General features: G+C 63.1%; 2 protein-coding genes across 4 annotated transcripts in view; one reads left to right on the forward strand and one right to left on the reverse strand.

The window, feature by feature from the left end:
- The window catches only part of PRR36 (proline rich 36), a 4,237-nt gene extending 2,830 nt beyond the window's left edge, over nt 1-1,407 (forward strand). The window contains exons 5-6 of the mRNA XM_024134364.3: nt 1-336; nt 537-1,407. Coding sequence (XP_023990132.1) covers nt 1-336; nt 537-1,051 — 851 coding nt within the window. The 3' untranslated portion in view covers nt 1,052-1,407. The remainder of the gene's footprint in view (nt 337-536) is intronic.
- Nucleotides 1,408-4,136: 2,729 nt separating this feature from the next.
- The window catches only part of EVI5L (ecotropic viral integration site 5 like), a 30,191-nt gene continuing 12,510 nt past the window's right edge, over nt 4,137-21,817 (reverse strand). The window contains exons 3-20 of one of the 3 annotated variants that reach the window (XM_055081090.1): nt 21,602-21,791; nt 20,698-20,922; nt 20,538-20,612; nt 19,536-19,661; nt 18,236-18,379; nt 18,001-18,090; nt 16,792-16,889; nt 16,647-16,707; nt 13,402-13,455; nt 12,492-12,524; nt 11,330-11,470; nt 8,368-8,496; nt 6,862-7,002; nt 6,625-6,780; nt 6,392-6,538; nt 6,215-6,310; nt 6,039-6,134; nt 4,138-5,883 (exon numbers count right to left, since the gene is read on the reverse strand). In XM_055081090.1, coding sequence (XP_054937065.1) covers nt 5,605-5,883; nt 6,039-6,134; nt 6,215-6,310; nt 6,392-6,538; nt 6,625-6,780; nt 6,862-7,002; nt 8,368-8,496; nt 11,330-11,470; nt 12,492-12,524; nt 13,402-13,455; nt 16,647-16,707; nt 16,792-16,889; nt 18,001-18,090; nt 18,236-18,379; nt 19,536-19,661; nt 20,538-20,612; nt 20,698-20,922; nt 21,602-21,791 — 2,281 coding nt within the window. In that variant the 3' untranslated portion in view covers nt 4,138-5,604. Of the gene's footprint in view, nt 5,884-6,038; nt 6,135-6,214; nt 6,311-6,391; nt 6,539-6,624; nt 7,003-8,367; nt 8,497-11,329; nt 11,471-12,491; nt 12,525-13,401; nt 13,456-16,646; nt 16,708-16,791; nt 16,890-18,000; nt 18,091-18,235; nt 18,380-19,535; nt 19,662-20,537; nt 20,613-20,697; nt 20,923-21,601; nt 21,792-21,817 lie in introns of those variants that run through there. The other 2 variants (XM_055081084.1, XM_055081087.1) reach the window with 2 other exon arrangements.

The following is a 21,817-nucleotide window of genomic DNA, read 5'->3' on the forward strand; positions in this document are numbered from 1 at the left end:
CCCCCTCTCCCCCTGCCTCACCCCCTCTGCAAGCCCCACGCCGCCCCCCAACCCCGGGTCCCGATGCCCCAATCTCGGGCCCACGGCTGACCCTGGCGCTGGCCCCGGGTCCACCGCCGCCGCCCTCGCGCAGCCCATCCAGTACGCTGAGCGGCCCGGACCTGGCGGGCCACAGCAGCAGCGCCACGAGCACGCCCGAAGAGCTGCGCGGCTACGACAGTGGGCCTGAGGGCGGCGCCGCAACCTCCCCGCCCGCCGATGCGGAGCTCGCCGCCTGCCACCCGGCCGCCTGGAGCCGTGGTTCCACTCCGCCGCTGGCCATCCGCGGCACCTCAGGTAAGCAGCCCTCCGGACACTGCGGACCAGTAGGAGGTGCGAGGTCTGGGGACGGTAGGAGGGCGAGGTCGGAGGCGAGGCTTTGCAGCTCTGGGGCAGGACAGTTGGGTCTGAGGGCGGAGTTGAAGGAGGGGGCGGGGTCTTGTATCGGGGGCGGGGCTTCCCGCTCCCTTTGCCCAGCCTGGCTCCTCTCCCGGCAGGAGCGCCCCTGCCTTGGTCTCCTGCTGCCGGGTCGGGCTCTGCTGACGGCTTGTGCACCATCTACGAGGCTGAAGGGCCCGAGTCGGCGACTCCCGCCACAGGCGCGCTGGATCCGGAGCTCGGGCCTGGCGCGGGCGGAGGGAAGGCGGCGGCTGGGGCTGGGGCTGGGGCTGGAGCGGCCTCGCGGGGCGCGAAGCCGGCGCGTCTGGGCGAGCTGCCGCTGGGGGCGCTGCAGGCGAGCGTCGTGCAGCACCTGCTGAGCCGGACGCTGCTGCTAGCTGCGGCCGAGGGTGCCGCGGGCGGCACCGGTGGCTCAGGGGACGTGGGGGGTGCAGGCAGCGCGGGGGGAGCCCGCACTGCGCTCAGCGACGCCGAACTGGGCCGCTGGGCCGAACTATTGTCTCCCCTGGACGAGTCCCGCGCCAGCATCACCTCAGTCACTAGCTTCTCCCCGGATGACGTGACTTCCCCGCAGGGTGACTGGACCGTGGTAGAGGTGGAGACCTTCCACTGAGCCAGACCCTAGCCCCGCCCACTCGCCCCACCCCTGCCTTAGGATCCGTCCCTCAGGTTGCACGTCTTTGTCTTAGATCTCCCCCTCCCCGCCTGGAGTCCGGCTCCCTGTGGATTGGTCTCAGACCCCTTAGAGCCCTAGAATTTTGGCCCAGGCTTGCGACCCACCCATACCTTTGGCCAAGGCTCACGCTTGAGCCCCGCCCCTTTGGTTTAGGACTAGCTCCCGCTCCCCTCGAGCCTCGTCCCTCTCTCGGCCTAGGCCCTGCCCGGATTCCAGTGTATCGTCTACCGCGCGCAGCCCGAGTTTGCAATAAAGCCGGGACACTGAAGCCTGTTCACTTTCGCCTTCGCGGTAGCGGGCTGGGGCCCTCCAGCGGCGCAGCTGACCGCAGGGCGGCGAGAGGAGCCGGGCCGGGCTGTGCTGGCAGCTGTGCACAGCAGGTTGTAGCTCTGGTTGAAGGCCTTTCCGAACACTCCCCGGCCTTGCGTCTTCTCCATTGAGGATAGGGGCGTGCGAGGAGGGGCTGGGGTGGGACCGGGCGATGCCGAGTCCCCGTGGTCCAGCGCCGCGCACCCACCCGCGTTCGTGAACGTAGGTTTTCTCATGCCCAATTTCTCATGGAAAAATTAGGTGCAGGAGGGGCCTAGGTGGGGCCGCGCGACCGAGTGAGCAAGGCGTGGGCGGTGTGGCCAGTTGACCAAGCTCTTCCCACGCTCGGCCAGGGGAGCGCGCACTCCTGGGGGGGAGGGGAAAGACACGTGGGAAAGGCTTGCTTGGATCCAAGGAGAGGGTGGGGCGGCCCCTTCCTGAGGTCCCTCCTCATTGTGCACCGCCCTACTTTGCACACCCTGGGGTGCAGGAGGGAGACAGGGGTGGCCTGAGACCCATGGCCATCTCGGGTCCCTCCAGGGCCTCTCAAGCGCACACACTGCCCTCTGCTCACCGAGGAGGCTGCAGTGCAAAAGGCGGGCCTGCAGCTGGGTCCAGGGCTCGTGAAGGGCATTCCCTGCCTCCTGGGTGGACCGCACTTGGAGGGCCTGCAGGGAAGGAGCAGCCTCTCCCAAGGCTGGGTGGGAGATGAGGGAGTCCTCACAATGCCCACTCCTCTCCAGGTGCCCTCATCATGCCCCTCTGTGCCTCCCAACCATGGGCCTCGCCTTTCATCCCAACTTCGGGTGTCCTCCCCACGCCCCTCCAGCCAGGCATTCTCGCCTGTGTCCCAGAGTCAAGGGTCCTCACCAGAGCCAACCAATGTCTTCACTTGTCTCCCCCAGTCATAGTTCCTTGCCCTCCCACAGTCCAGTCACCCTGACCCTGGACCCTTTAAGCCCCAGCCCAGGCTCTCCTTTCCAAGTGCCCCTGCCGGAAATGCACCCCTTACGCCTTCCCTCCCTGAGGGTGTCCTGCTTCATACCAAGAATGATGGAGGCCCAAGGGGAACCACAATCCCTGGGGCAGATAGAAGGACAGAGTGGGACCCTGTGTTGGGCCCTCAGCCCTATCTCTGCTCCTAGACCCAGTCCCTGAAGCAAGGTTCCTGTCAGACAGGAATCACCAAGTCCTGCCTGTCCCCCACCCCAGAAGCAGCTGCCTTCCAACCTGGGGTCTGAAGAGACATTGGCGCTGTCGCAGCGAGACACTGCCACCTCCACCCCTGGGAGCCAATCAGTTAGGTGGCAAACTACAGAAGTTCCTTTTTTTTTTTTTTTTTTTTTTTTTTGGCCACACCAAGTGGCATGTGGGATCTTAGTTCTCCTGACCAGGGATCGAACCCATGCACCCTGCATTGGAAGTGCAGAGTCTTAACCACTGGACTGCCAGGGAAGTCCACAGAGGTCCCTTTTTTAAGCTGGGCCCTGGTGAGGACCCAGGTGTCCTTGTTTCCAGATGCTGAGACAAGCCCAAGGGTAGGGGCTGACTCCTGACATGCTGGGCAGCCAGGGCTCCAAGGCCAGCCCCTGTGAGGGAGCAGGGCAGAACCTCAGACACTTCCCCGAAGGCCGTGCCCCCTCCTGGGAGCCAGCCAGGTGGAATTACCCGGTGGCAGCAGGAGAGGCAGACAGCAACTGTCAGGGTCTCAGTGTTAAATCTTTGTGATGGGAATGATGCATGGGCCCACAGGAGCTGTCGTGGGAGGGTATAGAACTGGTATTCGGCTGTCCTGGTGCATAACCAGTGTCCTGCCCTGCCGCTTGGCAGGTATCAGGCAGCAGAGTGGGAGACACTTGGTGGGTCCACACTGGGTGTAGAGGATAGGGCCTGGCTGGCACCTGGCTGGACCCAATTAAATATCTCCTCCTAGGAAGCCTTCCTTTGCCATCCCTGGCTCTGTCACCCCTGTGCTAGCTGGGACTCTGCCTCAGCTCCATGGGCAACCGCACAAAGGATGCTGCCTCTCTGGGCCTTCTTCCCCCAGGAGAACCCCCACTGCCTGGCTGTTTTGCCTCTGCACTGCCCCCCAACACTGTAGTCTACCTGATGGTACCCCTCTCACCTAAGCCCTCCATGGCTCCCCAGCGCCCTTAGTTCATAGTGCAAACTCTTTCTCCTGACTAGAAAAACCCCTTCCAGGTCTGGCCAGGCCCACTCTCTCCTGTTCCTTCTTCACAGACCTCACGTGCCTCCTCCTGGTCCCTGCCACGTCTCACCGTTATGCTTCTGCCCTTGCAGATACCCCCCCACCTCCTCCAGGAAGCCTTCCCTGATCTCCTTACGCATTAGTCTAGGCACTTGCCACACTACTGTGCAGGCTAAGTCCCTGCCCCCACCCCAGTGTCTGTCTGCTCCACTACACTTGGGACCCCTCAGAACCAGGCACAGTGGAGCACCCGGAAGGCCTTGGGAAGTGGGTGCCGAATAAACCAGATCCTGAATCTTCCTGAGGCGCTAAGACCCTTCATTCCTCTGTGTCTGTCTCTCGGGAGGCCCGAGCTGAGTCACCCAGGTGGGAAATCATGGCCCATCCTCCCTCCCCATCTCCAGAGCCACCCTCCTGAAAATGCCCTGCTCTAAGGGTCTGTCCATATGCCTGACGTCCCAGGTCCTTGGTGACTTGTTCCTACAATACTAACCGTCTCTTCTGACGCCCACACTTATGCTCACACTGCGAATGTCCTTTCCTCTTCCACGCTGCACCAGACCTGGACAGCCTCTTTGGCACCCCCCCACTGGCCTGCTATGACCTCCACGCCTGGTTCTCTTAGATGGTGGGAGGCCCCCAAGGGCAAGGACAGCCTGCTCCCTTCCCCGCTGCTTCACTGGACAAGGGGCCGGGGACCCATGGCTGCTGGTGATTCCCCTACCCAAGGCCTGCCCCGCTCAGCATCCCTTGTCCGTGACTGTGTAAATACACTTTATTTTCCATCTTTCCCGCCTGGGCGACATGTGGAGTGTGAACAGGCAGTGTGCAAAATGGTGGTGGGCGGTGTGGGGGGCACGTGGGAGAGCCCCTCGGATGCCCACCCTGGTCCCCAGGCTTTGTGATACCGAGGAGTGGGCGACCAGGAGGGGGGTACTGAGCATGAATCCCCCCCGGAAGTGCTGGGGAGACTGCTTGTGATGCTCTAGGCTCCAGGAGCACCGAGAGGGTCAGCCCGAGGGCCGTGAGGCCCCAGGGGCTAGGGGTCTGGGGGCATCGTTGGATTTTGGCACCGTTCTTGGTTCTGACTCAGCAGAGACCACGGGACCACCATGAGCAGGCGCAGGGAGGCAACTCAACTGGGAGGCCTCCTCCCCTGGGGCCTGGCTCTGGCCAGAGAGTGGGGCTGGGGATACTGAGAAGGAACGGAAGTGGAGGCTGGGGACCCCCTGGAGAGGAGGCTAGCCTGGGTCGGGGAGCCCCTTCATCACTGGCCAGGCTGGGGTGATGGGACTGTCACAGAGGAAGATGTGGTGTGCTGGGGAGAAGGGCGTCTCTTCACTTCCTTACAGCTGCTCTGGCCCCCAAGAAGCAGAGACAGACACTATCCAGGCCCTGGCTGGTTCCGCCTGGCCACTCACACCCTGCGCGGCCCTGCACACAGTAGGGGGGGCTTTGGTTTCTGTCGCAGGGGCCACAATGCCTCCCCCAGGCAGGAAAACCCAGCCTGGCCACCTGTCCCCAGAGGCCAAGGGTCCCGAGGGTGGTAGGGGGTGGTAACGACAGGCCTAGAGCGGCCTCTTCTTCCTCAGGCCTCCTCTGGCTCCTGGATCCTTCCCAGCCGGGCCACCCTTGTCCCAGAAGGAGGCCAGGTAGGAGGGGGGAGGTTCCTGCTCCTCCAGTCCTGGGACCCCTGGGTCCTCCCCTGCCCTGGCTGTTAAGAGGGGCAGACCCTCCAGGTAACTGGGCCCAGAGGGGTACGGACCAAGATGGGTAAACACTGCTGGGGAGAGTGGGCCTGCCAGGGGACTCAGGATCCCCAGACTTCGGTCCTACCCTCTGCGCCCTGCCGCGCTGGTCCTGGCCCTCGGGGTGGGCGGGACCACCGAGGGCCTGGAGTTTGTTAAGTGCGGGCGGCGGCGAAGGACCGGGCGGGCGGCGGCCCCGGGCTCCGAGCACGCGGGGCACTGCCTCAGTTGTCCAGGCCCTGGCTGTAGGGAGCGGCCAGCTCGTCGGCATCGCTGTCTGAGCTGCCCTCACTGTCCTTGGCCGGCCGCTCCAGACGGCGGAAGAAGCGCGCGTCGCGCGGGGACAGCGGGTAGAGTGCGTCCTGCAGCGCCGCGCCCACGCCCACGCCGAGCAGCTCCTCGTCCGACGACGGCAGCGAGTCCTCATCCAGGTGCCGCGCCAGGCCGAGCCCGTCGAAGGCCAGCGGGTCCTCGAAGGGCGGCGGGCCCTTCAGAAGCCGCACCTGGGGCGGGGACCCGCGCGCTGGAGGCGTGGACCGACGTACCCACGGACGGAGTCCGGCCGCCGGGCCCCCTCCTCTCCCGCTCCCCGAGGCGCCGACTCCCGGCCCGTCACCGGCCGAGGACACCGGGGCTCTTACGCCCCTCCCGCGCTCACCTCGGCTTTCAGCTCCTCGATCTGGTCCTTGAGCTCGCGGATGTACTGCGACGAGTCCGAGTGGTTCAGCTGGCCCTGGATGCGGCCCTCCTCCCTCTGCGGGCGGGCCAGGTCGCCGTACTTCAGCGCGGGGTCCCGCCCCGCAGCCCGGCCCCAGCCCCGGCCCCGCCGCTTACCTGGATTTCCAGCTCGGCGATGCGCTGCCGCATCTCGGCCACCGCCGCCATGCTGTCCGCCTCCCTCAGGCGCACGGCCATCACCTCCTCCTTGCTCTGGGGGCGGGGGGACAAGCGGTCAAGGGGCGCGGCGGGACGGGCGGGGGCGCGGGCGCGGTGTGTGTGGGGGTGCGGCACCTTGCACTCGGCCTCCGCCTGCTTGCGGCGGCTCTCGCTGAGCTGCGTCTGCAGCCCCTTGTTCTGCGCCGCCAGGTACTGCAGCTTCTCCTGCAGCGCCGCTCGCTCCGCCTCCACGCGGTTCAGCAGGTTGCGGTGGATGTGGTCCTGGGGGCGGACGGGCGGGGGTCACGGCCTCGCCGCGCGGCCGACCCCGGGCTCCAAGTCCCCTCCCCAGGCGGGCAGCGGCCCACCTGCGTCTCGAGCTCCACCACGCGCTGCCGCAGCTCGCGGCCCTCGGCCAGAGCCTGGGCCTCGCGCAGCCGCACACTCATCAGCTCGTCCTGCAGCTCGCCCAGGACTAGCTTCCGCGGGGACTCCTTCCAGCGGCCGCCGCGGGACAGATGGGCCTGCGGGGAGAGGTCGGCGGTCGGCCTCCGCCTGGGAGCCCCGAGGCCGCTTCGTGCGCGTCGGGCGAGGCCCTCCCTCACCTGCCAGGTGTCCGAGAGCTCCTGCAGCTGCAGTTTCAGTTCCCGCGCCGAGGCCACGGCCTCACCCTCCCGCACCTTGAGCGCCTTCAGCTCCTCCTGCAGCTGCGCCACGTTGTTCTCGTCGGGCAGCGAGCTGTTCCTCTGCGGGGAGAGAGCGGTCAGAGCCCAGGGGAGCTGCGCGGCCACGCGGCCCTTCCCGCAGGCCCCACGCCCCGGCTCTCCTCTCCTCTGCGCTCAGGCCCGGCTGGGAGAGGGCGCACCCTGGACCCCCGGATGCGCCGGGGGGAACAAGGACCAGGCCCGAGAGGAGTAGATCCCGCCCTTGCCGCCCCAGCTGGACATCCTGGTCTGTAAAATCGGTGTAATAACAGCACCTGCTCTCTGGCACGACTGGCCTAGGGCAACCCCCTCACAACATGTGACTGCTAGTAACACTGGGTAGGCTGGGACAGGACGGATGCTACCCGCCTGGGAATCTGAGATCCACACCCTCCGGGCCCAGACCCGGGACCTGGCCCAGCTGGAGCAGAGAAGACCGTGGATTTCAGCACCGTCTCCCTGGGGATGGACTGAGGGCCGGCTTAGGCCCTATCCTGGCCTCCCAAGGGCTCAGTGATGAGCGATTCGTGCTCCAGCCTCTTGGACCAAAAGCCAACTCCCTGACCCTCGTTTGAGTCTGGGAGTTAGGGTTGGGGGGTGGTGGCAGACCTACTGGGCCCACATTTCCGTCTGATGTGGAGGGAGGGGGATGGGAAGCCCAGCTCTGGGCAGGCGGGCAGTTGGGGACCGAGAGGCCGATGGCCCCATGGCAGAGACATCCCACCTGGGAGGGCACCCAAAATAGCGCAGCTTGGAGGTAGGGGGCATGGCTCCTGCCGGTGGGTGAGTGCTGCCCTCTGGTGGCCGGGGCACCTCCCTTCTGGCAGCGCCTTGGGAATTGAGACAATAACCGGTGTGGAAGGAGCTGGGGAGGGACCAAGAGGCCTGGTGCCCGTGCAGGGCTGCAGGTGGGAGAGGATGGCCCCCTGGGTGGTGTCTCCATGGAGGGGAGCAGCCCTGATGGGCCTGGGCCTTGGCCTTCCCTCCCCCTCTCTCCATCCTGGAACCCAGGACCTGAGGGGGGACACATACAGCCCAGGGAGCCCATGAAGGCCACCGCACTGGTGGCCTGGTGCCTGGTCCATGAGGGCGGGTGCACCCCTTGTGGAGTGGTGTTGCTTTTTGTATGCTCGTGTGTGTTTGAGTGCACGCATGTCTGTACCTCCAGGGCTTGAGAGGGTCTGAGGGTGAGGGGCCCAACTTCCCATCTGCCGAGACCCTTGTGTGGAGACCAAGGAGAAGGAGGCAGGGGCCGAGGGAGGTGCCCTGAGCTCCTTGGGGGCTGCTGGGGCAGGGGGCTCTGACTCCAGGGCCTGTCCCACTGGTCCCCCTGGCTGCCCCTTCTTGGCTAGGGCCTCTTGTCACCTCCCCTTCCCCAGGGTTCCCCCAGCACCTGCCCAGTCGCACCTTCTCCATGTCTAGAACCTTGTCCTGCATCTCCCGCAGGGCCCCCAGAGTCTCGGTCTCCCGCAGCCGTGACTGCTCCAGCTCCGTCTCCAGGTGGGCCACAAAGTCCTCGGTGAGGCGTGGGTTATCCTGGGGACAGGCAGAGGGCTGCGTTGGGCCCCAGCCTGCGGCCAGAGGTGGGCAGCCTTCCTGCCAAGCCGGCTGTGGGCCCAGGCCTGGCCCCACCCCATCCACCTCCAGGGCCGGGCTGTGGGTGGAGAGGGGGGTGAGGAGAAACTCCAGGTCTGCCGGAGGGGCCGGATGCCATGGGGGCCCTGATGCTCTGTGTCTAGGGGTCCTGGGAACAGAGGGGACTTTCCATGGCCTCAGGATGCCATGGAAAGGGACACCAGTGACTGGTTCCCAGGATTACTGGGATGAGGACGGAGGGTGAGTTCTCCGGAGACCCCTTCCTGCTGTGTGGCCCGTGGCCTAACCACAGGGTGAGGGTGGTATGCGGCAGATGGGGAAAGAGTTTGCTGAGACTCCTTTCTTGATCAGTGCCCAGGGGCTTCTCAAAGGTACCCTAGGAGTCCGAGGGGTGATGGGTGGGCCCAATAAAGAAGACCTGGCCGTGGGACTTCCCTGGCGGTCCTGTGGTTAAGACTCCGCATTTCCACTGCAGGGGGCACAGGTTCGATCCCTGGTCGGGGGAAATAGGATCCCACATGCCACGTGGCGCAGCCAAAACTAAACAAAACAAACCTGGCCAGTGGGGGAGGGCAGCCCCTGGGGTCAGAGCGGGGCCTGCATCTTGGTTCCCCGGGGAGCCTGGCAGGGCAGCTGCCACCCTCTTCCCCCACCTGCCTAGCTGCCCAGGTCTGCTCGCTGCCCTTGACCACTGGGGGTCTCTGAGGCCCATGGGTACCAGTGGCTCTCCCTTGGCTCAGATGGGCTCCGGGCCCCACGCCAACCTCTTGCCAGGCTGCACGTCCTCTGGGAGCCTCTAGAGACGGTGCTCAGGAGCTGCGCTGGCACCTCCCGCACTCCGTCCCTCTGCCTGCAGCGGCCTCCCTGCCTCACCCAGCTCCGATCAGGCCCTAAAGGCCAGAGCTCAGAGGTGGCAGGTGAATGTCTCTCTGACTGGCCTGAGAGGGGGCATCATGCCATGGGTGGGGTTAGCCCAGCCTCAGTTTCCCCACTGGCCTGGCTGCTTCAGAGCCAGGTGGGGCTACAGCACTCGAAGTTGCGGGGCAGGAGATGGATGCAGGGGAGCAACAGTGAAGTTCCACCCCCCTGTACCTGGGAGCGAAGAATCAGCTTGCATCCCTCAGGCCAGGTCTCCAGGCCTGGGTGAGTGGGCCCTCCTCAGCGAATGACCCTTCCGTCTCCACCCACTGTTTCTTGAGCACCCTGGGGTTTCTCCAAATCAGGGACACCCCCCCCTCCGCCCCCAGATCACTGCCAGGCCCTGCTGTGTTCAGCCCTGGATCGCAGGGAGCCTACAGCATCCTTCCCTGCCCCTCTGGGACCTGCGCTGGGGCATGCATGCTGAGTTTGCAGGCTGCAGCTGCTGGTGGGTTGCCACATAAGGCAGGCAGCGTGCTGGGTACGTCTGGAGGAAAGTTCTGAAAGCCCTCTCTGGGAGAAGCGGACTCTCTGCAGTGCTCCAGCCCATGGGTCGTCCCACTAGCCATCCGAAGTTCATGACCCCACAACAGACTTGGGCTGCCCCCTCACCCCCATCCCACCGGCTCAGACTGGTGGGCACAGGCCAGACCCTCTTCCGAGGGCAAAGTGCTGGGTGCTGGAAGGGGTTACCCTCTCCCTTGTCCCAGCTCCTGCCCTGCATGGCTGGCCCCCCCAGGGAAGCCCTGAAACTGAGTCCCCCTAAAGCTGAGTTCCCCTGCCAAGCTTAGGATTAACCTCTCCATCCAAAACTTTACTGCCTTTCTGTGTCACCCCTCTCCCCGTCAGGATTGACAAGTTTCAAAGATAAGGGGGGATTGAAACCGAGCAGGACCCTGTGGGGCCTTCCCGGGTACAAAAACCCTTTGGTGTCCCCGTTGCTTGTTTGTAGAAAAAGGCTTTAGTCTCCTAGGCCTTCCCTGAGTTCCAGAGAGCAGCAAGCAGTTAATGATGAGGACAGTAGGTCACAGGGTGCCTAGGTCCTCCTGAAGGGACATAGATAACCATCTGACACGGATCTCTGAGCTGTTCTGCAGAAACTGAGACCCCCAGCCAGGTAGAGGACAGTGACTACATGCTGAGCACAAGCACGCACACCCCAGACTGGTTGGAACCAGAAGGCTGATGATGGAGATTCCCGAAACATCACCCTGTTACCTCACCACCAGCCAATCAGAAGGAGATCCATGAGCTGATCATGCATCCTAGGACCCTCTCCCCAACACCGTCTTTAAAAACCCCTGCCTAAAAGCCATTGGGGACTTTATGGGTTCTTTTGAGCGTGAGCTGCCTGTTCTCCTTGTTTGCAATAGATGCTTTACTTTCCTTCGGCACAACCCAGTGTTGGTGGATTGGCTTTGCTGCATGTCAGGTGAGCGGACCCGGGTTTAGTTTGATAACAGCCCAACAGCCCTTCAGACCCTGGGGGGACACCAGGGCTCCCCCAAAGAATCACAGCCCCATCAGTGGAAGGAGGGGTCCGGCAGGGACAGCTGCTTCCCAAGGGCTCTTGTGCTGAGGCTGGGGGCCGGGGAGGGTGACTGCCTTGCTCTCAGTGTGGTAGGACAGACACCCTATTGGGAAAACACGGGATCCCCCCTGGGTGTGGGGCTGTTTGCTGCTGAGGATGGGGGAGAATCTGCACTCTGCTCTGGGTCCCCTGCCCCCCAGCAAGGAACAGTCGGGCCAGGGGCTGAGGCAGGGCTGATTTGTAGCCATTTGCTCAAGAGCCCTGCAGGCAGCTGGGCACGGGGCATGGCCTGGCCCTGGTGGCCCCGCCCACCCAGCCTGCTACCTGCTGCTCCTGCAATTGCCGGATGGTGCTCTGTGCCTTCTGCAGGTCCTCGGCCGCTGAGCTGCACTGCTGCCGCACCACTGCCAGCTCCCGCTTGATGACGTAATTCTCCTCAGCCTCCTGCGCTCGTGTCACCTGCCCCTGAGCACAGCGAGGAGAGGGGGCCGTGACCCTCTGCTCACACCCCAGGCGAGGCCCAGAGAGGGTGGAGGTGGGGCGGAAGGAAGAGGGGTGAGGCCTCCCACACTCAGAGCCTGGGATGGGGCACCCCACGGGGCCTGGGGATGGGGGCACCGGCAGGAACAGGACACTCTGGGAGGAACCTGGAGGAGCACAGCCACCCGGGGCCCAGGCTCTGGCTCACAGTCTCTGTCCCAGGCAAGGAGAAAGAAGTCCTTATCCAGGGCACATGGCACAGCAGAGGCTGGGCTCTGCTGGTGAGGCTGGGGATGTGGGGGTAGCCAAGGGCCCAGAGGCTCAGGGCTGGCTCCTTAGGGCCAGGTCGGGGGGTGGGATACACCTCTCGTGGGGCCTTCTCCAGTCCTGGAGCCCGGGACTTCCACCTGCCCGAGGCCCCCCCCGGCCTCATCCCTTCAGCCCACCCAATTTAGGCCCCCCATTCCAGGCTCAGAGCCACTAGGTAGTGGGCAGAAGCTTCCAGATAAAGCCATTCAAGATGAGGCAGCAGCAGAAGCAGGTGAGTGAAAGAAGATGGCAGGCCTTGCAGGTGGGAGCAGAGAAGAGCGTGAGGGGCCAGAAGGTGTAGGTGTGTGTGTGTGTGTGTGTGTGTGTGTGTGTGTGTGTGTGTGTGCTGGGGAGGCTCAGCCGTGCACACACCAGGGCCTGTTGCTGATGCAGCCTCAGGGTCCCCGAGCCCTCCTGGGTCCCCAGCTGTGTCCCCTGGAGGGAGGAAACCTGTGCATGTGCGTGTGGCTACACTCACAGATGCACCCACACGCACCACGCGTTCACACGCACGCCCCCTCCCCCAGAGGGAAGCCTCTGTCTCCCGGGAGAAGCGGTCCCCAGTCACCCCCATGCGCAGCTCCAGGCCTGCCCCCCTCACCCCCCGGGGGATGGCAGTGGCCAGGGCAGAGGTGGTCTGGTGGTCATGTGCGGGGACCAGGAAGAAGTGGGAGCGGGAGACGAAAAGCTACAGTACCTGGATTAGCCTATCAGCCAGAGCAGCGCTCTCCTAGCCGGTGGAGGGGTTCCGAGCGACAGGGGGAAGAGGCAGAGCAGAAGACGCGGGGACAGGAGAGAGGGAGAGACAGACAAGAACCACTCGTCACTAACGCAGTGGGCTGTCTCTAGAAGCAGGGAGAGAGCAGTGAGGCCAGAGAACCAGAGAACCAGCGGGAGAGGACCCAGAGGAAGACCAAAGCCAGAGCCAGCTCCGTCCTGGAGAGGGGTCTGCGTGTGAGTGGGGAGGGCGGTGTTACTCATGGGGGCCACCAGGCAGGGGCCTCACTCGTGAGGAGGTACCATCCGGGGAGGGGGCAGGGGAGGGAAGCACTGGGCCCGGTGGGTGCATTTTAATTTGGAGGCAAAGCAAGAATCAAGGCTTTGGGGCAAGGGCAACAAATTCCACCTACTCCCTGTGGTCAGTGGAGGGTCAAGCAAGACTGAGTGGGGAGCTGGAAGTAGAGGATCCCCGTTTCTACTCCCATCCTTAAAAACAGGCTGGGGGCCAGGGTCAAGGCTATGGCAGCCCCTCCACAGTGCGAGCCCACCCCCTCCTCCCCCACTGTCTCCTTTCTTTTGTCTGAGCAGCCCGCACCCAGGCAGCCCGGGAGGGCACTGGGCACAAATGGATTTCCGTGTTTGCAGTTAGCAGGGTTATAACTCAATCCCTCCTCAAGCAAAGTTTCGCCACAGTCCCAAATTTATACAGCAGCCCAAATCTCAGTGGGGCTTGTGGTGGGGCCTCTGGGATTTACGCCACAGGCTTCGGGGGTGGGGTGGGGTGGGGCGCAGCGCCCGGGGCAGGAGGCTGGCTGGCCCTCTGGCTGCTGGGTCCTGCTCGGGGCTGGGAGGGTTCGGTACCACAGGCTGGTGGCCGCACCCCTCACCTTCTCCAGGGTCTCAATCCGCTGCTTCAGGAGCCGGTTCTCTGTCCGAAGCCTCTATGCGGGGAGAGGGGAGAGCACGTCAGAGGCCGCCTCCTGCTCCTGTACACACAGAGGTCTGTCCCTTCAGGGCTAGGCCACCTCCCGGCAGGACGGCGCCAGTGTCTCATGCTCTGGGTCAGTGATTCCAGAAAACAGTCAAGGCCAATTCTCTTTCGGAATGGTCCACCAGGTGTTTTTTTAAAAACAAACTCTGGTTCAGTAAAAATAATGTGATCACTTTGGTGGCTAGGCACTGTGTGTGCAGGGAGGTGGGGGGCGTTGGGGGGAGTGGTCCCTGCTCTGGAGTCTGTTTCTACCCCACGCTTGAGCCTGTCAAGGGCCAATGTGATGCCTCCCACAGGGCAAAGGCCTCTGGGTTTTGGGGGAAGCCCCTTGCAGACAGGCCCCACCCCTCACTGTTTCACTTGGAGCGCCAGGGTTGAATTCTCAGAGGACAAACTCAGAGTCTGGGTCCAGGGGAAGAGGTCTTGCTGAACACATGCTTCTTTCAGTTTGACAACTGCATTTCTGCAACCCACTGAGAGCCAGCTGTACCCAAGAGTGGTCAGTTTCCCCCGGCTGGGGTTCTGGAGATGGTCTCCTTGCTTCTGCCTTCCATCTTGTGCTGGTAGTCTTGGTTACATATTTGTGGTTTTAGGTTCCCTCGCAGCCTTTTGGGAAGCAGGGGAGGTTCACATCTGCCTTGCACCTAGTTTCTAACTACGTACCCCTTAAGCAGTGGGTACAGAAATAGTTTTGATCGATGGATTAGTGAGGGTTCTGCTTCCCTGTGGATCACACAGAACATTGCCTGGTTTCTACCGGGGAGAAACAGGCCATGGAAACACCCAGAGCACTCCCAGGAAGCAACTGTGGTCACAGGGAATTGCAGACTTGATTGATGGGCACTGACTCATGTCATGGGAGGGGAAACTGAGTTGGAGGCAGGCAGTGTCTTGCCCGAGCCTCCCAGCTCACTGGGGTCAGAGCTGTTGCTGGCACAGGTCTCTGTTGCTCATAGGGATCCAGAACCCGAGTCCTGACCCCTGACCCCTGGAATGTCTGCCCCTTTTCTGGCCTCAACGCATTGATGCCACAAGCTCAGCCATCCCTGGAAGCGCTGGATGTGCCGACCAACACCTCGCCTCGCTCCTCTTCCTCCCAAGGGAAAACCAGACAGAGAGTGAACAAGGACTATGGGGGCCTATGTACTAATTACACTATTAAATTTTTTTTTTCTTTTTTTGCCATGCGGTATGCAGGATCTTAGTTCCCCAACCAGGCATTGAACCTGTGGCCCCTGCAGTGGGGGCGCAGAGTCTTAACCACTGGACTGCCAGGGAAGTCCCTTTTTTTCTGTATTTTTAATGTTTTGACATCCTGCGGCCTTGCTAATCCTGCCCCTCCCAGGGCTAGCTAATTCCTAGGGAGAGTAGACAACCTGCCTACTAGCTTGCCTTCCACAGGCAAACCAGCCAATCCAGAGCCCATGCCCCCACCCACCTCCCTTATCTAACTCTCGCACACCCAGCTAGTATTTCCCCTGCTCTCAATTGTTCCAGGACAGCTAGGGACCACCCCTATAGCCCAGAGCCTGGAAATTATTCAAACTAGCCAATCCTGAAGTCTCTTGAACTTGCCTACCCTGCCTCGCCCATCCCTTCCTGTGGAAACCACAATAAGGGCTCTGGCCCATGCTTTTCTCCTTCTGCCTCCTGACCCACCCTGGTGCTTCCCCATGTGGCCCTGCATGCAGAGGTGTGCCCCCTCCTGTGAGTAATAAACTCTTCTCTTGAAGGCAGTTGTCTCTGTGTCTGTCACCTCACCATACCTGATTAAAACAAATCCCAGATACATTTTTAAACAGGCGAAAGGTGAAAGGGCACAGGGCAGGGTCAGGGGAGAAGGCATCTGCCCTGCCCTTGGGGCACGCAGTCTCCTCTAGTGATAATTTTCCAGGCTGGGCATGTGGTTTGAGGATCCGCTGTGTCCCTCCCTACTGCTAAGCCATCATGGTCACCACATGGCAGCAGGCCCTTGTCTGTGCGTGAGCAAAAAACACATACACGTTTGGACTGGTGCATCGGTAAAGCTGCTGTTCCTGAGAAAGGGAGATGCTTAAAAATTCAGGACACAAGACTGTTTCTCAAAAACTTACAAACAGGGCCAGGACAATGATGCCCTCTTTCGCCACTCAGGTATGGGTGGCAGGTGACCTGGATTCTAATCTAGGTTCTGTCTCTGCCTTTCTAGAGGAGGTAGGGATGACGATGATGGTGGTGGTTGATAATAATAATGATTTGAACAGGAGAGCATCGTCCCTATTTTGCAGAAGGGGACACTGAGGATCAGAGAGGTGAATTCACCCTCCTGGCAGGTCACACAGCTGGTCTGTAGGAGAGCTGGGATTCGAACTCTGGTCTGTGGGACTCCAGTCCCAGCCACTGTGGGACTCTGCCCCTGAGGAGGACAGAGCCAGGCTGTGCTGCTGTTTGTGTTTGTGTCTGTCCCCCACCTCCACTGGACTGGGGGCCTTCAGTCCTGCTGTGACTCTGACACATAGTGCTCACTAAACGCCTGTTGAGGGAATAACCAAAATCACGTCTGGAGGGATGAAAGCAGAGGGAAGGAGATGGAGGGACGTCTGGGTTCAGAGGCTCTGCACACCCAGAAAACCCTCTATGATATTGTGATTTACAAGGAATATATACTTGGTCTTTGTCCCTGGTCCTGGCACAGGCTCCTAAAACCCTGGGAATTTCCTAAGTGAGGAGAGGAATAAAGGTGTCTTTGTTATGTTAATGAGACGACTTTTGGAAAGCCCCCACCCCCCTCATCACCTAAGGATGGTGCTGCTTGCCAGGGGACCCAGTCCTGTGATGAGAGGGTTGGACCTTTCAGTCCCAGCCCCAGACCTCCGGGAGGGGAAAGGGCTGGAGGTTGAATCTCAGTGGCCCTGTTCACCACCGTGTCCCCAGTGCTGGGGTGGGGGGCCCTTGCTCCCATGCCGGCCTGGTGGTGAGTGAAAGGACAGGCAGGCCGAGGGACCACCTCTCAGAGCCTATGGACCCCCTGCTGTGTGGCCCGCGCTGGGTGGGCTGCCCTCTAGCGGCCGTCAAGGGGGCTCCCGAGGGCATATCCACCACCACCACCAACCCCCGCCTCCCCTTTCCCGCCAACACTGCCCAGGCCAACCGGGCACTCACTTTGATCTCGATCTGCTCTTCCATCTCCTTGCTCTTCATGGCTGCGTACTCCTTCTCCAGCCTGCAGAGGGGGAGGGCCGACGTGCTCACTGTCCCACCCTCGGGGACCCCCTTTCTGCCAGCACCCTGGCCTCCCGGTACTGACCTCTTCATCTTCTTGGGGTTGTACTTGACCTGGTAAGCCCTGAGGATCAGCTTGTCTGGGCAGCTGTCGAACTGATGGGGGATTACCCTCTGGAAGTACTGTGGGGACATGGGTGGTCACGGACACACGGGCCCTGACTGCCTGGGGCCACCCGAGCCCCTGCGGCACCCTGCTTCCCTGGAGCAGGGCCTGGGCACACCAGGAGGGACGGCCAGAGCCAGCCGGCCTGGGCCCTCGCCATCACCTGGCCCGTTGTGTGGATCGAGTGAGAAGGAGCTGCCTGCAGCCAGGTCTCTGTTTGCAGGGAAAGCGGGCTTCGGGAGCTCCTGGGGGCGAAGGCCAGGTGTGGGTATGGGTGGGGTCCGAGCACAGAGGACCTTCACGGAGGAAGGGGGAGACATGCTGCTGCCCCAGGGCAGTGAGAGGAGACGGAAGAGGCTGAAGGATCGGGGTGGTGCGGAGGAAGCCAGAGGGAGGACCCCTCAGTGGTCTGCCTGCTCGCCTGGGGCCCCGGGAACCTCTGCAAAGAGTTAAGCGCAAGCTGCCGGGTGGACACAGCTTGCTGCAGTTCGGGGCCAGGCTGGCTCCCACTCCCTAGCCCAGCTGGCCCCCTCTGGCAGCTGCGGACAATGGATGCCCGTGTTCGTGGACACAACTGTGGCCTTTGTGCATTCTTCCCTGAAGCACCAGCTGGAGGACGCTGGGAGGGGGCGGGGTCCTGCATGATGAGGACATGGCGGTGAGATGCAGGCCGGCCTCTTCTCAGCAGGCAGGGCAGCTGGGGTAGGCTGTGGTGGGGCAGGGCGAGAGTCTGCCCCAGCCCCCTCACTGCCTCCTGTGCCCTCGCCCGGCCTGGTTGCTGGGGCCAAAACCACACCCAAGGCCTCCTGGTTTGGCCAGTATTACTATTTGCCATGTTAGGCTCTGGGGACACGGAGCTGGGGGCAAGTGAAGCGGGAGGACTCCCAGGGCTTGGCCTGGGCCTTCCTCTCTCCCTGCTGCCAGGCTGCTGGCCCTGGGCTGTGTCTGGCAGAGCCTGGGGCTCCTCGGGCACCCCCCAACTCCAGTCCTCCATGGAGACCTTGCGGGGGCAGAGGTGATGGGAAAGGATCAGGGCGCTCAGGAAGTCCAGGGCCTCCCCATCTCTCAGAAGGGCTCCACCTGCCCAGGTGCCCCTGCTGGGGGGCAAGCCTGCCCGCCCTGGCCCACCTGGGACATCCCCTCCATGTCCAGCTGCATCAGCTCCATCTGGTTCACCTGCAGCAGGGCGAGGCCCACCCGGAACACGATCTCCAGGCCCTGCGAAGGAGGCGGGGGAAGTGCATCTCTGGTCATGCTCCTGGGGAGCCCTCCGACCCCTCCCTGAGCCCTGGAATCATTTCCACTGGGGGCGTGAATCACCCCACCCAGAGCGGCCAGGAGAGGAGGGGCACGCGGCCCTCACCTCGTACATGAAGATGTCAAAGACGCGCGTGGCGACGGGCAGCGGGAAGGTGGTCAGGAAGAGCGTGAGGAACCAGGAGGAGGCGTACATGGACGTGTGGAAGCTCTGGGAGCGGAAGTGGGTGTTCAGGTCCGGGAGCTGCTCCTGGGGTGCAGGGGGAGGCCAGGCACCATGAGGAGGGTGCTGGGCACAGCCGTCAGCACTCACCGGCTCCCTCCACCCGCAAGTGCTAGGCCTCAGTGCCTGCACCTCCAGGGAGCCTTCCTTGACCTGCCCTGGGCAGCCCCCCGTACTGTGTCTGGGTGGGGCGGCAGCACCCCAGAGCTCTGAGCAGCACTAGGCGAGGACGTGCGCAGGGACGGCAGAAGGCCCAGCTGCCTGGGGGACCCTCACCACCGCCCCCCACAGTGCTCTGTGCTTTGTGCCCAGCAACGCTCAAGGGATGCCTGTCTGACTGGTCTGAACTTCAGACTGCTGGAAAGCGACAGAAACTGGGCCAACTGAGGCTGGAGAAGGCGGTAGGACCCCCTGGAGGTCCTTCACTGGGAGAACACACCCTCGGGCTGTCCCCGGGCCTGCCCTGGGCTTCCTGACTCAGGAGCTCTCTGGTGGCGGCCAGCTCCTTCGCCACAGGAGCTCTCAGCTCCCCAGCCTGGGGTGGAAGTGCTCCTCCCCTGTGGCCCTGGAACACCTGCTTGCTGGCACTACCGGTCCCCTCGACCGACAGCACCTCCCCATCCCCTGGGCCCGAGGAAGGGGGCGTGTGTGTGTGTGTGTGTGTGTGTGTGTGTGTGTGTGTGTGTGTGTGTGTGTGTGTGTGTGTGTGTGTGTGTGTGTACACACATGTATACCGGCTCTCTCTGCCAGCCAGGAGCAGGCCCTGTGGGACTGCTATTTATAAACAGAGGCTGCTGCGATTCTCCAGTAATCAGCAAAGGCAGGCAGACAACACCTTCCCTCCTTCTGCCACACTGGGGAGCAGACAGGAGGGAGCCGTGGGTGTGTCTGAGCCAGGCTGACCCCTCCACCCTGGCCGTAATGGCTCTGTGAGCCCCGAGCTCTGAGGAGCCCCCACTGGAAGGGGCTGGGCCCTGCCTGGTCCCTCAAAGCATCCTTCAGGGCAGTGCTTTATGGCCCCTTGGGGAGTAGAGCCCTTCTCTGAGCTGGAACCTCTGGATGTGATTTCTCAGGCATGGAATTTTCAGTCAAAGAGACTCACCGGGACGGCCGACGTTAGCACCCGTAGGTGTGGGCTGGTGGAGAGGAGGGGGCAGGCGGGACCGCCCCTGGGCCCACTCACCTGTAGCATGTACTCGAACTGGTAGATGCAGAGCCCCAGCTCTGCCATGCTGGGCTTGAAGAGCTCCCGCAGGCGGTACTCCTGCATCAGCCGCACAAACACACAGAAGGCCTCCTCCTCGGGCATCTGGGGGTGGGCGGGCAGGGGGCTGTGAGTGGGGGTGGGGGGGCACCCACTGCTCTTCTTATGGCTTCGCTTGTCTCTACTCCATTTACTTTTTTTTTTTTTTTTTTTTTTGCGGTACGTGGGCCTCTCACCGTCGTGGCCTCTCCCGCCGCGGGGCACAGGCCCCGGACGCGCAGGCCCAGCGGCCATGGCTCACGGGCCCAGCCGCTCCGCGGCACGCGGGATCCTCCCGTACCGGGGCACGAACCCGTGTGCCCTGCATTGGCAGGCGGACTCTCAACCACTGCACCACCAGGGAAGCCCTACTCCATTTACTTTTATTGAACGTGGACAGTGCCGGGCTGCCCGGACCCACACAGCAAACCTCTCTGGTAAATATCATCACCCTGTTTCAATGACAGGAAGCCTCCTGAGGCTGAAGTCACCTGCCCAAGGCCGCCTGGCAGGAAACAGTGGAGCTGGGACTTGAACCCCAGGTCTGGCCACCTCCAGAGCCCACGGTGGAGGCATCCTCTGGTCCATTCCCAGCCATCTCCATTCTCCCCCTCCTAAGCCTGCTGGATTCTCTGGAGGAAACCCCGAGCCCCATAAACATCACACTGGCTGACCTAAGCCTGAGTGTCCCACCCAACCCCGGGAGGTGACGGAGTAGGACGGCCTACCCCTCCCTCCAATCTTGGGACAGGACAGGGGACAGAACAGGTGGCCAGCCCTCTGTGTTCACCCCCTGGGGGCCTGGCTGGGAGACTGTCAGAGGTCACAGGTGGACACAGGGAGGTTCTGACCTAGGAGGACACCGGATGGAGGTAACACTCTCCTTTTGTCCACCTCCTGGGGGCAGACAGAGCCAGGATGGGCCAGGCCCAGGCCACCTACCTGCATGAGGAGCAGGCCCACGATGAAGGCGCTGCCCTGGCAGTAGCCCACCTCCCGGTCCACCAGGGAGTAGGCCTGCGAGGGAACACATGCGAGTCAGGGCAGGGTGCTGCCGGGCCTGGTGACCGCAGCGGTTCTCCGTGGGGCCAGGGGTCCTCACCTTCATGACGTTGAAGAGCACCTCCTGGCCCAGGCTGTCCTGGCCCTTGAAGAACTCGTGCTCCGGGTAGGTGCGGGCGATGTCCCTGCGGATCAGCTTCTCGCAAGGTGAGGACATCTTGAGCAGCTCCGAGTACTGGTTCTTGACTGGCATGTCCGTGGCGCTGCACAGGAGCTGCCACACGATGGCCCGGAAATGGTGCGGGATGCCCTTGCGGATCAGCTCCTGGCGACAGGGTCAGAGAGGGGGTGGGGGGGTCGGGGGGTGCGATGGGGAGGCCGGGCTGGACCCCATCCCAGCGCAGCCTCCCCACGGCCGCCCAGCCCGGCCTCTGCGATCGGGTCCACGGGCGATGTCCCTGCGGATCAGCTTCTCGCAAGGTGAGGACATCTTGAGCAGCTCCGAGTACTGGTTCTTGACTGGCATGTCCGTGGCGCTGCACAGGAGCTGCCACACGATGGCCCGGAAATGGTGCGGGATGCCCTTGCGGATCAGCTCCTGGCGACAGGGTCAGAGAGGGGGTGGGGGGGTCGGGGGGTGCGATGGGGAGGCCGGGCTGGACCCCATCCCAGCGCAGCCTCCCCACGGCCGCCCAGCCCGGCCTCTGAGATCGGGTCCACCCACGCCTCACCCGGGGCCCAGAGCTCGGCCGAGCCACTGCACGGCACACAGCAACCACGGGGCTGAATGCGCCGCCCCAGCCCATCACGGAACTCATGGGCAGGAAGCAAGTGGGTGCCTGGGGTGCCAGCCCCTCCCTGATCTCCACACCCATCCCCCCGGCCCTGGCAAGGCACCCTGAAAGTGCCCACACACCTCCAGTCCTGCCCTTTGCTCATGCTGGGGCCCCTGGCAGACCTTGCCCACCCCCCGGCCGCCCGGCCAGCCCTGCCGCCTGCGCCACCTTGAGCAGCTTCTCCTTCCTGCGCCGCCACTCCTCCCACTCGTTGGCGATCCGGCCCCACAGGATCCATGTGTCCTCCTCTAGGTGGCTTAGGTTGGAGGAAGCTGAGGAGCTGGACACCAGCGAGGAGCCACTGTTCCGCCGGGAGCCATTCATGGAGCGCATGGACTTGGAGTCGGCTTCCAGGAGCCTGCGTGTGGCAGGGGGGGAGGGGGG

Source organism: Physeter macrocephalus, chromosome 2 (assembly GCF_002837175.3).
Source record: "Physeter macrocephalus isolate SW-GA chromosome 2, ASM283717v5, whole genome shotgun sequence".
Taxonomy (NCBI): Eukaryota; Metazoa; Chordata; class Mammalia; order Artiodactyla; family Physeteridae; genus Physeter; species Physeter macrocephalus.